Below are 17441 nucleotides of genomic sequence, written 5' to 3'. Positions count from 1 at the left end.
TAAATAAGTTTATAGTACTATATCCCAAAGTCTTATACGAATTCTTAATCTCAAGCTAAAAGATATTAATCAAAGTCCAAGTCATTTATTAAACTGCAAGTGGCCATAAAGCAGAATTCATGCAATTTGTCAGGCAGAGCAAATCAAGAAACTGCTTGACCTATGAGCTTTTAGGACCCTCTTTGAAAAGCTGGGTAAAATCACCAGGGAAGAGGTTAAAATTCAACTTTGCTTTATGTCCCTCTTTAAATCACGTAAAGTGCAAGCGTGCTCCTGACAACTTAAGATTATGAGTGATAACTTATCAAACAGAACACTTCCTGAGTTTTCCCATGAGGATTTTTTGAAAGTTCAAAATGCTATCTTCAGCAATGTGGTTATTATTAATATCCTTCCTCTTTAAATCACGGATTTTTAAAGCAGTTGTCATTTTGATTACAAAATCCCAAATCCCAGAGAAATCATCGTAACTATTATGTTAATTGGGTATTAATATTCTACTAGTTATATTGAGTAGCATGTTTTTTCTGGAAAACTCCTCCTTGCTGTGTCAGTATTTCAAAATTTAAGATTCAATGAAATTAAGACAATTTCTTTTTTAAAAAAAATAAGGCAATGTTAGGCTGCCTTAGTTATTCTATTGCCACATAACAAATTAACCCAAAGCTTAGCAACTTAAAACAACAAACATTTATGATCTTGTAGTCTCAGGGCAGGGTCCTGGAAGAGGTTTGGCTAGGTTGTTCTGCCTCAAAGACATTCATGAGGTTGCAGTCAAGCTGTTGAGGGGAGGGGGCTCCAGTCATTCTGTAGCTGGACTGGGTCTGAAGGCTCTACCTCCAAGGTCATTCCCATGGTGGTGGTCATCAAGATGCTTCAGTTTCATACTGGCTATCGGACTGGGGGTCTGAGCTCTTCAGTCCCCACTGGTTATGGGACTCTCTTACTGCCCTTCCATCTGGATGTACCCATAGGGCAGCTCAAGACATGGCAACAGGTTTCCCCCAGAGAGAATGATCCAAAAGACAGAGCAACTAAGACAGAAGCCACAATGCCTTTGAATGATCCAGTCTCTAAAGCTGCACATCTTCACTTCCATTCTATTTGTTAGAAAGTAGTCATTGAGTCTAGCCCACATTCAAGGAGAGGAAACCTGGACTCCACCTCTAGAAATATCAAAAATGTGTGAACATTGTATTAAAACCATCACATAGTGGTGGCTAAAATGGTTGGAAGCATGGGAGTTAGAGTCAGAATTAGGAAGATCTGTTTGATTCTTGATTGTGCCACTTGCCAATGGTGAGTCCTTGTACAAATTACTTAACCTCCTAATGCCACAGTTCCACTAAATGTAGAATTCAGTGGATCATGGGGGTTTTGCATGGGATTAAACAATACAACATGAAAAAGAACTTTATAGAGCCCTGGGTCATAGTAACCACTTCCTTAATGCTGCCCACACAACAGTAACTGGTGAAGCCAACTGTTGTGTGCCCATTAAGTAGAGATTATGCAGTCCTTTACCCTATAGGAGCTTAGAGTTGAGGAGTTGGAAAGTAAATCTGAATGTGGACATAGAAAAGCTAATGTGATTTTTCATCTAGAAACCAAGGGACTGCCTACCAAGAGATAGAAAAGCAGTCTGTTCCGCATAAGGAACCCTACAATGGGATTTTAAAACCTTTTTGTTTGCTTGCTTTTTTTAAAGAGAGAGGCAGTTTCTTCAACTTAGAATTTCTCAGACGCGCTATGTGTAAAACAGATGGGCACATGGCCTCTTGCTCGGTTTGGAGGCCTGCAATGCAGCCAGCCTGGCCCTCTCTTCTGGAGCCCCCAGGGCCCCTAAGGGAGCTTGCTACAGCACAGTTTGCAAATCTGCACAAACAGATTTTGCCAGTAATTGCCCATACAAAGGATCGAAGGTCATGGTTTAAAACCATGCCAATTTAAAGCAGCCATTTAAGTAAAGAAAAGTTTTGAGCATAGGTTCTTAAAGGTAATGGTTTTTCTCCTTTAAAAATGTCTAATGCTCTAAACATTAGAGTCTGAAGCGATTACCTTTCAGTCAACCCCTGTTTATTCCTTCTTCAAAAAAAAAAAGTCCATTTTCACATGATTGTCCCTTTGTATCTTCTTGGAAGTTAGATTTCATAGTGAGCCAATAATTTGTGTTTTACATAGATTGTGTTATTAGATCCTAACTCTAGGCTTCCAAAACTTGTAATCAAAGTAAAAATAAATAAAAAACCTTAAAGCCTATTCTTTTCTGAATTTAGAATTAGAGGTTAGAGGAATCTCAGCATTGGTTAGTCTAGATATTCATGTTGTTTATTTTCCCAGAGTCAAAGCCCAAATAATTTATAGGAATTTTTCCTTCTGAATTTCATGTCCTGCACTCTAAGGCAACCAAGGCAAATTTTCGGTTGGGCCACTGCAAGTATAAAGATTAATCAAAGATTTCATTGAATGCTTCATATCCCTGAGGTAACACTTAAAAAAAAAAAAACTATGAAAAGACTGAAAAATGGAGGTCAGCAACCCAAACTCAAATGCATTATAAAACAGTAAAATATTTTAATTATTACACAACATCAATGCCCTGCTCTTTAGAGATGCTTGCTCCTAAGACTGTTATTAGCCCTGTATCAAAACTTTATCATTGATGTATGGGTGTCTTTCTGAAGAGCCCATACGTATGTGGTCAATGTACGTGTATACCAAGATGACAGGTTTTACAAATGTTAGGTGGGCTTTGAAAAAATTCACAGATTTCAGGTTGGCGCTTAACCCAGCTCACTTAGAAATATACCATGCATCCACATCCATTGCAGTTTAGTAATACAGACTTGTTAAAGAGCACATGCCTAGCAAAAAGTCACCACAATGAGGTGTTGGGCAAGCAGAGAAAAATGGGGATAAGTGAGTATAGTAGTAAGAGTGTAGGAGCCAAGGCAAGAGATGTTTTTCATCTCAGTGGTGTCATTTACCATTTCTGAAGAGCCCTGAGCAAGTAAGCCTAACAGTCTCAAGGCTATGCGACTCACAGCAGAATTAAGTGCAACACGCACATACAATGCTAGGCACATTGGAAGGACTCAGTCATGTCTGATTTAGGGGGTCCTGCTTCATATTTGATGATCAGGACACATGTGCAGAATCAAATTTCTTCCAAGTCGTCACACTGTTATGAGTACTTCCTAGCTAACTGATGGAGGCTCAGTTACACATATGTCTATTGAGTAGACTTTTGCTCTTATTGTTGTTTTGATGTATTTGTTTTGTTTTCAAAACATAGCCTTGTCTCACAATGATGCTGGATGTCAACATCATTATATTTTCACTCAGAGAACGTAACCACCTAGTTACAAAGACTAGTCAATCACGAGAAGGCTCAGTTAAAACAGTGTATGCACAGTATTTAAAAATTGTAAAATTGCAATGTGATATTATAAATTGAATCCTACAATACAAAAAGGCCATTAGCTGAAACAGAGAAAATACAAATAAAGTCTGGAGTTTAGTTAATAGCATTGTACTAATATTTGTTTCTTAGTTTTGATAACTAGACCATGATTATGGATGTCAACATGAGGGAAAACTGGACAAGGAATATATAGGAACTCTATTATTTTTCTTCACAGGTTTCTGTTAATCTGAAACTAGTCCAAACAAGAAGTGTATTTAAAAAAATATATGGTCTTATTCGGGACAAGTTGCCTGTCCCTTCCCCAGCCAGATCCCCTCACCTCTACTACTTCCCACTGCCTAATTCCTAACTGCCGGCACCTGCATTTCTTCTCCTAAGGGTTCGCTTTTGCATCCGGAGACTGCTTTGTCCTCCCCAGAATCACTGATCAGGAACTAAGCCTGATGAAAGCTGGTTGGGGAATATTCAAACCTTTCACTGAGAGGGACTCTGACATGTGTATTTTGCCTGGGCTCCCAAAATCTCTCTGGGAAGATCAAAAACTCCAGGGGCTGAAGGTATCTTGCTTCCTAATGCACCCTCTATTGGCTCCTTTCCCTTCCTTATTTCACTTTTCTAAATAAACTTTTACCTGAATCTTTATCTCATCGTCTGCTTCTGGGAGAAATCCAAACCAAGACATTATTCCTAACTGTATTTGCTGATAAAGTGGCTACTACATGTATCAGTTCAAGGTAATTTACAGGGAGGTATTCTAGCTGTCCTGGATTATTTTTGGTCCCTGGAAGGCGCTCCTCACTCCATACCATGAGGAAAATCACCAAATTATAAACATGCTAGGAACTGGCACATGAAAGCTATACATTTTTGGATGTGTGAAAGAGATTTAAATATCTGGAAGAATGCTAACAAAACTTCTCTTAACTACGAAAAGGCATTCATTTATTTATTCAACAAAAGCTTCCTGAGGATTTTCTATAGGATATAAAGTGAACAAGACAAAAAAAGTTCCTACTATTAAGGAGTTTACATTTTTGTCAGTGGAAATGGACAAACAACAGGAAATCTAATAAACAAGATAGTATCAATAGTGATAAGTAATGTCAACACTAAACAAGGGCATATGATAGAATGACCTAGCTGGGGGAAGGTTACTCTATTAGATTGGGGTCAACGAGGTCCTGTCCTTTCTGAAAAGGTGACATTTGAGCTGGGGCCTGAATGACAAGAGAAAACCATTGTGAAGATAGATACACACACATACACACACACACACACACACACACACACACACACAGATTTTACTTTGTTGAAATGACCCCTTAACATATCACAAAATCAGGCCTGAAGAGTATAATGTCCCCTCCAAGTATATCTCTCTATCCCCATAAAATATAGACGGTGTGGTTACTAAAAAATAGGAGACTTACTTGTTAGACATGCATGTTAAAGTATTTACATGTACAAATGAAAAAACACAAGATGTCTGGGGATTGCTTTAAAATAGTCAGGACCACGGTGGAAAGATGAAACAAGATGAGCAAAATACTGATGACTCTGGAAGCTGAGGAATGGGTACCTGAGGCTCAAAATACTATTCTCTTTATTTTGTACGTACTTAAAATTTCCCATAATCACAAGTTTTTAAAACTAAAGCATATATTTGGGAAAGATGGAGAATTCCAAAGGTTATAGGAATCCTACTTCCCCAAATTTTCATCAGCAAATTAGGAGTTCAAGCCAATAGAATCATAAAGGTGTACGGAAAACTTTTGACTTTGAAATGAGCAAGGAGATTACTGGCTATCCTTTCAATGGAATGCTGAGGCCCCCAGGGATTAGCTGATCCTATGGAGATCAGAGCCTTTGTCTTTGACTATGCTGTTTTTCAGCTCTGAGGAGACAGAAGTTAACCTGTAGAAATCAGTCATAAAAATAATTTTTGTCCATACAGTGCAAGTCAGCTGTGTCCAGCGGAATGTAATTGATTACCGTCCTGTGGATAGATTGGATTTTGCAAATTCTCTTCAACATTCCTTTATATACATTTGTGGTTCTTTGAGTTCTCCTCTAAAATGGCTACACAATTATCTTTTTAAATTACTTCATTAATTGATATCTGTATCATTTTCCATCTGTTCACTTTATATCTGTATCATTTTACCCTTTTAGAGAATTATCTTTTAACAAAGAAAAACAATTTTAAAGTGTTCCAATAATGAGAAAGTGTGTACCTATGTGTCAAAGTCTGCATATTTCCTCAAAGTCAAGGACTGAAACACTCAGGCTTTTGTGTGCATTCCTCCAGGCTCTTGTATCTTTCAGTGGACCACCATAGGCTGTTCTTTACCCAGAAAGGCCTTTTACCACAACACTACCCCAACTGGCCAACTTTCAATTGTCCCTGAACTTACAGGGGACCTTGCCTGAGGAGGGTCTCCCAACACTGGTAGAGATCTCTCTGACAAACATATACATCCAGGAATAACTTTTAATATTGATTTTTAAAACCCAAATTTTATAAGCCACCAATAATCATCTGGATATAGGTTTTGTTTCTGTTGTACAGTAATAGTCTAGGCACACTGACAGTGAAGTCATGAGCAACTAACCTCTGGCCAGTAGTACTCTTCTGAAGGAGAGACGTTTCAATAGTTTAAACAAAAGAAACACTTCAAGAACTCATTAAAGCCCTAAATTTGGTGGAATGGGGAAAGGCGGAGGAAGCAAAAAAAAAAAAAAAAAAAAAAAAAAAAAGCAGATACCAAGTGATCTTTATGGGTGAAGGTAGGAAGTCTCCTTTCTCCAAGTCTCTCAAAAGAGTGCTGCAGGGAATCTTCTCTTTCTGCAGTGTCCAATATGAGTCGGGCATTGTTTTGACTCCTATAAACTACAACAGCTTCGTAAAGTAAGAATCACTATCCCCACTTTGCAGATAAAGCCGAGAGAGTTTAATGAACTTGCTGCGAGTTGCAAAGGTAGTAAATGGCAAAGCTGGATTCAGATCTCATCAGACAAGCCAGATTTATGGGATTCCAAAGCCTACTCCATGACCTTTCCAGAATTCCAACCTACCTTCAGGCCTTCACAGTGGTTGGCCCCTCAGAGGGCATCTGTCAGCCCTTCTTCTTTACAGTGAAAAGAACTGCTGGTCAGGTGTCATTTGCCTCAGTTCACAACCCCCCCACTCAGGTGGTTAACACAGCTTAACTATCACCCTCACATATGAATGACAGAGGTAAACAACACCCTATTCCATGGGTAAAGTCCACGTTTATGGGTGGGAATGCGGTATAGCAGAAAAAACCCTTGAAAGAATGCTAGAAGAACTGGGTTATAAACCTGTCACTATCACAGTGGAGTTTTAATCCTAGAGAAGTCTTGTCACTTCTCAGGGACTCCCACTTCCTCACCTATAAATAAAGTGAGGATGTTGCACTCAGTTTTCAACAGCGGTCTACTGGCATTTGAGGACATATAATTCTTCCCGGGGTATAAGGCTACCCCGGGGATTACAGAAATTTAGTGTCCTGACTCTGGGCACTAAAAAAAGCCTATAACTCTTTTTTAAGTTTTTATTTAAATTTCAGTTAACATACAGTGTAATATTAGTTTCAGATGTACAATGTAGTGTTTCACCACTTCCACAAAACACCTGGTGCACAAGTGCCCTCTTTAATCCCCATCACCTATTTAGCCCATTCCCCCTGCCCGCCTCCCCTCTGGTGACCATCAGTTTGTTCATAGTTAAGAGTCGGTTTCTTGGTTTGTCTCGCTCTCTTTTTCTCTCTCTCTCTCTATATCATAGTTTAAGTACTAATTCAGAAGCCACTTTGCCCATAAGTGCTTGCCCCAAATACTTCAGGCCAAACAGATCTCCTTTCTCTCAAAATAAATATAGCATTTATACCCTGTAACACAATTTTTCATTAAATTGTATAATTGTCTACTGCTCCTTAATCACACAACAGACATTATTAGTGTTGCCTTCCTAGCTTGAATGATAGGCCCCAGAGTCAAGGGTCATGTCTTATACTACTTTTATATTCCCCAGAGTGTCTAGCACATTCCTGGGAACACAGTAATGGCTCAATAAATATATGTCCTGTCTTTGATTTTTCAGTGATCCCAAAAATACCACTAGCTTGGCCAAACTTACATCCTGCAGGCTAATAAAAAAATTTATTTATTCAGCATCTTTTTCCCAAGTAGTTTTCAAAGTATTTTTCAGATGACATTCCTAATTCTCACATACCCTACATGTACTATAAGGAATAAATAAAAGCAATGAAGTTTCAGGACAAAAGCAAAGAGAATTAAAATTTCATGCTCTTTGATGAGAGGCATTCTGAGAGCTGGCAAACTGTGTATGTCTCCCAAGTCCTATTGATTCACACAGAAAAACTCCAACACATCTCCATCTTGCTTCAAATATTAAAAACGTCTCGACATTGCCAAGGCCCTGAACAGGATCTGCCTGGGACAGCTGGTCATCAAGTAGGGGTGTTATCATTAACCTAAACAGAATAATACCAAATTTGCATTATGAGCTTAGATTCTAGTCATCACCTGACCTGTTCAATATCCCTTTGCCCCCAGCTCTCCACATCCTTCTTATCAACACTTCAATTTCTCTGGTTTACTACAAACTAAGGTCATCAAAAAATATTTATTAAACAACTGTTCTATGACAAGCAGAGCACGGTTTTGCCAATGTCTCTAAAGGAAATAAGATGCTATGCTGACTGCGAATATGAAAGAAATCATTCATCTTTATTCCTGCTCCTCTTTCTTCAATCTTTCTGACATGCTAGGTATCAACGTGCTATGTTTTCTTCATTCCTCATCATCTTGTACAGGGACTCTGGTGTCCTCCTCTACCCCTAGGGGAAGAAGCCATGCAGAGGCTCTGTCTTCAGTATTCTTTCCATAATTCATCATTCACATATGTTGTGCCAGACTGTTTTTCACTCTGCTTTGCCAAATTGGGGTTTTCCGGGATAACAATAACATAGCTTGAAGGTGTCTAAAGAAGCCACAGAGACGGTGAATTAGAATCATATGCCATCATCCTGACCAAGGACAAAGGCTGCTTAACCAATGGCAATCAGAATTGGAAGTCTGACTAAAGTTTGTCACCTGCCATCACCAAACTTGATGTGAGCTGTTTACTGCATCACTTAGCACCTTTTGTTTCAATAAGCATCCCGGGGGAGAGCTACGGATGTCTATCTTGTACTAGTTACACTCTACTTTTTTCTGACATGGCAACTCAAAGCAAAAAAAGATAGGTATGATATTTGTTATGATAAAGTACACTTTTTAAGCAAGAAAAAAATGAATTTTTCTTTTGACCAATGACTTTATGATATATCTAATATATTCTAAAGGAACAGAGAGGGATACCTCTTCAAAGTTTTTAAAAAATATATTTTCAATGTTTTATTTTATAAACAACTGAAGAAACAATCAAGGAGGAGTCACTATAGCAAATGTCTAGCAGAGCAGGCTGTCCACCACAGGTAATTACAGAAAAGAACTTATTCAACTTGCAAAACCTTTTGATGTTCTAATACTGAATAAGGGCTTTATCAGGGTATTCTCTATCATCTGCCTCAAATCCCCATGAAATGAGCATCTTCACCAGGAAACACTTTTCACTCAGAAGCCCAGCCAGCTGGAGATAGATTTGTTTATGTTTACACAAATTCACAATCTAGGAAGTGTAATTCATTGGGATTATAACGATATTATTCTAAAGAAAACTGACTGAAGTCTTGTCAATACCAAAAGAAGCAAGGCCTAATCAAAGCAGTAAACACATCTGGAAGTTTTAAGGACTCTGTAGAAGAAATTATCTATGATTTTGAAATGGAGTATTTGAAGGTGGGTTTAGATGCTAATTAAAAAGACACAGCCCAACAATTTCTGACAAAATCACAGACTTCTTATAAATCATTATTAAGTAAAATTGGTACCTGACCTAAGGCTTCATTGCCTATATTAAAAGGCAGTGAGAGGCACCGAAAAAAGATGTTGAAACTAAACCATGACTGTTTCTGTCACCCTTCTTTTTCTTTCTTTTTAAAAAAATATATTGGTGACATTTTACTTTTTTAAGAGAGAGCATGAGTGGGTGAGGGGTAGGAAGGGAGAGGGAAATGCAGAGGGAGAGAGGGGGAGAGAGGGAGAGAGAGGGAGGGAGGGAGAGAGAGGGAGGGAGGGAGAGAGAGAGGGAGAGAGAGGGAGGGAGGGAGAGAGAGAGGGAGAGAGAGGGAGGGAGGGAGGGAGAGAGAGAGGGAGAGAGAGGGAGAGAGGGAGAGAGAGGGAGGGAGGGAGAGAGAGAGGGAGGGAGGGAGAGAGAGAGGGAGAGAGAGGGAGGGAGGGAGAGAGAGAGGGAGAGAGAGGGAGGGAGGGAGAGAGAGAGGGAGAGAGAGAAAGAGAGAGAGAGAATCTTAAGCAGGCTCCACGCTCAGCACAGAACCCCACTTAGGGCTTGATCCCATAACTGTGAGATCAGGACTTGAGTCGAAATCAAGAGTTGGACACTTAATCCACTGAGCCACCCAGGCACCCCATCATCCTTCTTTTGAGATTCTGGTACTCCTCATGGCAACAACAAACAAACAACAAAAGAACACAGTTTTCAGAAAGATTTTCTGCATCAGACCTTGGCGAGCTGCTATGGTTCCAGAAAGCATAGCGTGATTATATTTTTATCTGTTTCCCTTAATTGATTAAAAATATTAATGGTGAAGGAATAAAATAAGCAAACGCTATTTCTCGATGCTTATATTGAAAATTATTGGGGCACCTGCGTGGCTCAGTCAGTTGAGCATCTGACTCTTGATTTCAGCTCAGGTCATGATCCCAGGGTCATGGGATCAAGCCCATGTTGGGCTCCACATTAAGCATGGAGCCTCCTTAGGATTCTCTCTCACCCTCCCTCTCCCCATGTTCCCTACTTGTGCTCTCTCTCTCTGAAAATAAAAAAAAATTTAATGAAAATTGTATCTTAAATAAGTGATATGAATTATAGCTCAATTATCCAAAGCATTCCACGTTAATTACACTAACACTCTTTCCACAGCTGCTGTGTTTACAAGCATTCAGCAAAGAACGGAAAAATATAAAAATGAATAAAATTTATTTCCTGTTTCAAGGAACCCTTACTAGCAAGGAAGACAGATAATGAAAAAGTAGACCACGAAACTGAAAGCGAATGAAATAGGTGTTCTTAAAGAGTTTCAAGCAAAGTCCCAAAGGAGCTGAGAGAAAAGAGAAATTCAGTAATCAAATGAATTTAAATCATAGCCCTGTAAAGAATCCTAATAAGGCATCTTGTTTATTCCTCATTTTTGTTGCTGTTGTCTGTTATTAATGTGTAAGAAATATGAAACCCAGGAAAGTTCAATAGTTTGCAAAAATCACATTGCCCATTTGAGGCACAGCTTGAAGGCACACAAGTTCCCTGACATCGAGTTTACTATTGTTTCATATTATGCCATCCTAAGCTGAGGGTTTCTTATACCAAAGTAGAACTTTGGGTTGGAAACTGCATGTCTAAGAACTTGTTGGGGATGTACTGCAATCTTTTGTTTGTTCATTTTTGCAGGAGGTTGGGGCTAAATAGGAGGTGGAGAGTTGTGAAATAAATTTTTGAGCTTTAAAAAAAATATGTACTTTATCATTGGTTATTTCCTCCCTTTATAGGAGAACAAAATAAAGCAAAGAAGAAAATGTAATATAGATGGAGATCATAATTCAAGGGGCTTAGTGAGCAGTCTCACTGCAAACACACACACACACACACACACACACACACACACACACACACACACGAGGGGGAAGAGCATGAACAATTTTATTAAAGAGAACAGGACTGCATTGGCCCCTTGTTCTGACAAAAGGTCAATGCACAAAGTAGGAGCTTCTGATAGGCCCAGATGTCAGCCTATATCACAGGTTGGTTTTCTCTCTTTGCCAAGAAAAATGGTTATTTTGTTCACACTCAGACTTGCTGAGAAAAACATTGTCATCATCATCAACCATAAACATTTCTTGCAAGAGGACAGAAGATTCTCAGCTGAGGCAGATTCTCAGCTGGTAGCAGGGGAAACATAACTTCCTTGGGAAGCCCCAGACAGATACATAAAAGGGAAATCAATCATGTCAGGCAGGTGTCTAATGTGCAGTGCAATGCCATAAATGCTACAGAGGTTGTGTGGAAACACCTCAGCCCAGGATGGTAAGCATCGTAATTTTCACAGAGGAGAAGAGTGAGTCTCAGAGGAGCTAATCCGCACATTGGTGGTAAAGCTCAAATTCAAACTAGGGTCCAATGGGCCTCAAAGTACATGCCTTTGAACCACACCCTCTCCCCCTGCATATACCAGCTTTGCTTCCTTCCCCCAAGAAGGTTAGAACTTGGTAAGTGAAGACCATCAGAGCCTTTGTCTGACTTGGATCCAGACACACAGCAGGAGGGAGGAACCTTCCTTAGAACTGATGCAGTGATATACCTGCTTTGGACTTCTCTGCCACATCGCAAGCCATTTACCTCCAGGGGAAGAAGAGGTTGTTGACTCAGTCATGCCCTGTATGTACATCTTAAATCCCAGTTGCCGAAGGAAGCATTTCTGTCAGTTGTACTTTTACCTCATTTAGGGCCAGATGGCATACGGTCTGACTTGGACAGAATGAGCCATCAGTAAATGCCTGATTACTAGTACTGACTCATGCTTGTGGAAGCAGACACAATAAGGTCCAGGAAAATAATACCTCGTAGTCCCTACCTGTCCATGATATGCAACTTCAATTTGCTTGTCTCCAGAACATTCTATGTCTGGTTTTTTTCTGGGTTTTTTTTGGCTTGGTGTTCCTTGACAGGGAGAAATTAAGCAGCCATTTTCATTGCATGTAGAATTCTATACACCTGCATAGGAAGACACTTTCCATAGATTTATAGGAAGTTCAGGCATGAAAAGAAAATTTTTTTATTATTGAAGTACAGTTTAAAGATATTTTGAAACAATTATAATGTTTCGACTACGGATGACTAATAATCTGAAAAGACTAAATTGTTATCTTGTTTACAGGTTTGAAATTAGTGAACAGTGTAATGAGGTGGCTAAAATAGTACATGAAGATTAACCTGACTTAATGGATACAGAAAGTCTAGAACTAAGGATTTCATATCTGTGTTTGAGATGACAACCATGATGAGGGGGGCAGCATAAATGCGGACTCTAGGGCATATTGGTCAGGGCAGGGAAGGGTGGGACCCCACTGTGGGTGAGAATAGCTGCAAGAATAAGCAAGAAAAAAAAAAGGTATTCAGGAAGAAGGGGCATAATGTTTGTTTTCAAATACAGCACTTAAAAGGAAGAGAGATTAGATTCATTGTGGGTTGCTCCAGCAACTGAACAGTAGGTCAATAGGTAGCAGAAAATGTTGATTTAATGCAAAGCAGAACTTTCTAAAAATGAATCTCTCCTAGAATGGACAGGCCAGTGGACAGAAGCAAGATTCCCCCCTCCGATTATTTTCAAGAAGAGGTGGGCTGGCCCACTTATAGAAAGGGCTACTGAAGTGGAAGTTCATCCATATGATAGGTACCTCTGAAGTTGGCTCATACTCATCAACCATTTTATTGGGCACATCATTGATATTATATTGTCCAAGGTCCAAAAATAAATGACTTGCCAAGAAGACATCCTACATTGTTTTGTTTACACAATAAACAGAGGGCTAACTCCAAAGCCTTACCAAACTTCAACTCATTTTTTTACGTTTATTTACTTTTGAGAGAGAGAGAGCGTGCGTCTGCATGAGCGGGGCCAGGGAAGATAGAGAGGGAGACAGAGGATCCAAAGTGGGCTCTGTACTGACAGCAGAGAACCTGAGGTGGGCTCAAACCCACTCTGGGAAATCATGACCTGAGCAGAGAGCTGAAGTCAAACACTTAACCGGCTGAGGCATCCAAGCACCCCAAACTTCAATTCTTATCTATTCAATATTCCGAAAGTGATGAGATGATTTGAAATCTCATATTACTTAAATAACTACCATAGAGATTATAGAGTTTTCTCTTTTTTTAAAAAAAAAAAAGGGACAATTTTTATGGACATATGTAAACAGACTAAGTTATTTTCATTATTGACATGTTTTTAACTGTTCTCTAAAACTAAACCAAGTCTCCATAATTGTGCAATTTACTAGCAGAATGACCAGAGAAGCTTAATCTTCAGGATAGCAGATTTAATCAATATAACCCATGCCTGTTTTTCTAAGTTAAGCAATTTGCTGTGCCACATTCTCACTGTATCACTCAGATTTATCTTTACATTAACAATGCTTACCAGCAGATAGCCAAAAAAGACTTGCCAAGTTGGACCAACTTCAAGGTTTGTTTCCATGCTGGGGTGTTTCATGCACTTGGCAGAAGCAGGCTGCAACTGGGGCTCCATTTATTACATTCTGCTATAAACATTATGTCCTGACCTAACAAGACACTGCACATGACAATCCCATAGGTTACCAAGCACCGTAAACATCTGTTAACACAAGCACCAGAGATAGCATGGAGAAGATGTCTAGCATCCATTCTAAGTGGTTTATGATGTGGAGTCTGCTGTTTACACACAAATAATCAAAAACACAACCCCAAGTTCTGCCTAGAACAAATATTTGCAAGACAAAGTTATGCTCGGTTTGAAAAAAAAATACACTGGAGTCATCACTTTGTCACTGCATTTACAGACTTTTATTTCATACCTTTACCTATTAAGTGTTGGCTTTTCATGACATTCAGTAGACCTAAACTATAATTTCACTGTGATATATTTACTCCAAATGAAAAGCTGAATGTTGACTTACCAACTTTCCTTAGACTTATGTGAATCAAAAGTTTACAAGTGTGGAAGGAGATAAGGGATGGGTGGTGCTTAAACTCAAACGATGTTTTCCAAGGGTCTCTGGGTGAAAACACATCCTTCCAGCTCCATCTAAAGTCCATCTGAAGAGAAACCAGAGACCCCCTTTAAATCTAACCTGGGAACACCAACTTTAAATCTAACCTGGGAACACCAAGCTTTGCTTTTCTCAAAAGGAAACAAATCCCCAATCACAGAAAAGATGGAACCAACAGTCCTGTCTACTAAATTATTTTATTTTGTTGCTATCCAGCGTCTTAATTTCTGGAAAATGTTTCCTACTAGTTACCTCCAAGGTCTATATACCTTGGCACTCCAGAGAAAAGGATTTGCAGGGTGACCCAGGTGGAAACTAGCCTAGAACACCAATCGCTTAGGGCACAGCTGCCACAACATGTCTGAGGAGAGACGGGTGCCTTCCCAGGCACACATGCCAGGGATTCTAAAGGTAAACATCACGGAGACCATGTAGTCTCTGGACTGTGCACAGCAGCACCCCGGGAATCTCAGATCCACAGCTCCAAGTTGGGTCTGGGCCTCCAGGGTTCTGTGCCTACACATACACACGTCTTCGAACCCTCGTCCTCCTCTGCTAGTCTCCTGAGAGCTTCAGGAACCTTCACCTCTAGCCCTCAGTTCCTCAAAGGCAACGGGTTTAGTTAGTGTTTTAAAGTCCGTGGTATTTAAATCCTACGCAGGGTTGCGACTTCCCAACCCTCTGGCCTCCCGTTACCTTTCCCTGTCCCTTCCAAGGTCTCCTGGCTGCACAAACGGGCGGGCGGCACCTCTCTGGCCTCCTCCTCCCACCCTGCACACCCTACTGGCTCAGGCGCCGACACGCCTCCCCAGGCGCACACACACGCGCGCGCACACACAGTGCTCACGTACACCCATTCAGCACACGAACCCGGAGCCAAGTTACCAACTCCCGCAGCCCGGCCCGAGAAGGCGTCCCCCACTCCGGTTATATATAAAGCACTCGCCCCAAATTAGACTCCCCCACGCGCCCGGGAGTGGTGACCCTGCCCGGCACCCTGCACGCGCGGCCAGCACCCTCTCCCCTGACACGCCGCTACCCCACTCACTCGCAGCTCTCAAGATCCGGGCAGTTCTGTCAAAACTTTGAGCCTCGTTGATTTCATAACCACTAGTGTGTCCGGGGCTGGGGGGCTCGGCTCGCCACGGTTTCCACCCACTCCAGCTCATGGGTACTGGTGGCAGTGACTCTACTGACCCCAGCTCCGCGGGTGCCAAAGCGTGGCTGCAGCCTGCACAAAGGCGCAGAGGGCGGTGCGCTTTGGGGAGGAGCGCACGGTGTCGACGAGCACAGCCCGACGACCTCCCCTCTCCTCCGGTCGCGCCGCCAGAGACCTCTCTCCCCGCTCAGCAGCGGCAGCCTCAGCAGTTCCTGCCCCAGCACCGCTGATGATGTCAAATAGAAACACTCGCAAAACTTTTACGACTTCAACAAAACTGGCTTCGGAGGCAGCCCCTCCAGACACCGCAAACATCGGTCACAGCAGGCGCCAGCGTGGGATGGTTCGCCTGTGGCCCCCAACTCCCTGACGCCCCCCACCAACGTGCACACACACACGCGCGCGCGCGCGCGCGCGCACACACACACACACACACACACACACACACACAGCGTGGATCGGGTTACGACAACCCACCAGCAGAAAACAACTTCGCGAGGAGGAGGGGAGCACAGCCAACCCCCAAGTCACCCGGAAAAAAATTACTCGTGTAAATACATAATCCAGACCCCCACTTTCATAAACAACTGGTGCCCCAGGGTCCACTCCCAGGTTCCCTGGCACAAAAGGGGGGAAAGAAGAGCCCGACTCCCTCAGCCCCCCTCCAGTACCTCCGAGCCTCGCCTCCGGATAGAGGGCGCGGGTTCGCTTCCGCGCTGGGGCCGAGGGCGCGGGGGCCTCCGGCCTGCGTGGCCCCAGCCCGGGGTCCCCGCCGCCGCTTCGGCTCAGCAGCAGCCGCCGCCGCCGCCGCTCCAGCAGCCGCCGCTGCCGCCGCCGCCGCTCCCTAGACCGCCTCCTCTTCCCATGGCTGCGCCCTGCTTGGCAGCTCGCGGGCTGTCAGGCTTGGGGAGGAGGAGGGGGCGGGGTGAAACGGGAAGGGAGGACGGGAGGGGATGGGTGGGAAACGGCGGCCGCCGCTCACCAGGGGTCACTCCTGGCCGGGCCTGCCGCCCCCGCGACCCGGGCTGCCGCCGCGAGGTGAAGCGGGAGTTCGGGGCGACCGGTTCGAGACCCGCTGCGGAGGCGCGGAGCGCCGTCCGGGCCAAGCATTCCGAGCAGCTGGGATGAAGCGTTCCCCGGCGAGGAGTTGGAGTTGGTGCGTGTCACTCTCTTCTGGGCTGCGCGGCTCCTCCTAGAGGAAAATATTGGTAGTTGCAGGACACTTCCTTCCTCTCCGCCCACCCCTGTTCCCAAAAAGAAGGCAGGACCTAAAAGAGCATGAAGTGCAGTCAACAAATTGAAAAGAACACTTACAGAAAAGTTAGCTATCTGCAGGAAAGGGAAAAAGACGAGCAGGATAGCTCGGAAAGCGTGATGAGCCAACCAAACATTGCCTCTCTCCACCTGCAACCAATTTCCAAACTCTTGCTTCCTGGGTAAAAAGATAGTTAAAAGTAGACAGGATCTTATTTTAGAGGTTAGAAAACAGAGACAGAGAGATGAAGTAATTTGCCAAAAACACAAGGCTTGTTAGGAGAGACGTCTGTCCCGAAGCCAGTGCACGGGGCTACAGGGTGTCCGGACACAGGCCTCAGCCGGAGGACTGTCCTTGTGTATGACTAAGGGAACGCAGTTTAACTGCCCTGCGCAGAACACAGCTCATCTGTCAAATACGAGCCTGTCCACCACTTTTCACCGTAGGAAAACAAAGTGACAGGAGAAGTTGTCAAAGTGCTTCAGAAAGTTAATATCGTTGTGCATGAGCATGTCGTTTTGTAAAGCATCAAACTCCCAGTCACCACATGCTTTTCTCAGCAGAAAGTACAAAAGTCCAGTTCTAGGTTGTCTGAGATCTGAAGGAGCAGCCAGTCATGCTACCTTTTT

At 42.5% G+C, this 17441-nt stretch overlaps 1 protein-coding gene across 5 annotated transcripts in view; it reads right to left on the bottom strand.

The window, feature by feature from the left end:
• Window positions 1-16735, bottom strand: part of GHR (growth hormone receptor) — a 269897-nt gene extending 253162 nt beyond the window's left edge. For 2 of the 5 annotated variants that reach the window (XM_019464275.2, XM_019464276.2), the window contains exon 1: window positions 16229-16735. Coding sequence is in view for 2 of the 5 variants with exons in the window: in XM_053906960.1 (XP_053762935.1) it covers window positions 14306-14444 (139 nt within the window). In the remaining 3 variants the exon portion in view is untranslated. Of the gene's footprint in view, window positions 1-14305; window positions 14445-15446; window positions 15687-16228 lie in introns of those variants that run through there. The other 3 variants (XM_053906960.1, XM_053906961.1, XM_019464274.2) reach the window with 3 other exon arrangements.
• Between the last annotated feature and the right edge of the window lie 706 nt (window positions 16736-17441).

Source organism: Panthera pardus, unplaced genomic scaffold (genome assembly GCF_024362965.1).
Source record: "Panthera pardus isolate Hobbes unplaced genomic scaffold, ASM2436296v1 HiC_scaffold_2, whole genome shotgun sequence".
NCBI lineage: Eukaryota > Metazoa > Chordata > Mammalia > Carnivora > Felidae > Panthera > Panthera pardus.
Note: the sequence above shows the minus strand (reverse complement) of the source record. Positions and strands in the feature narration are given on the sequence as shown.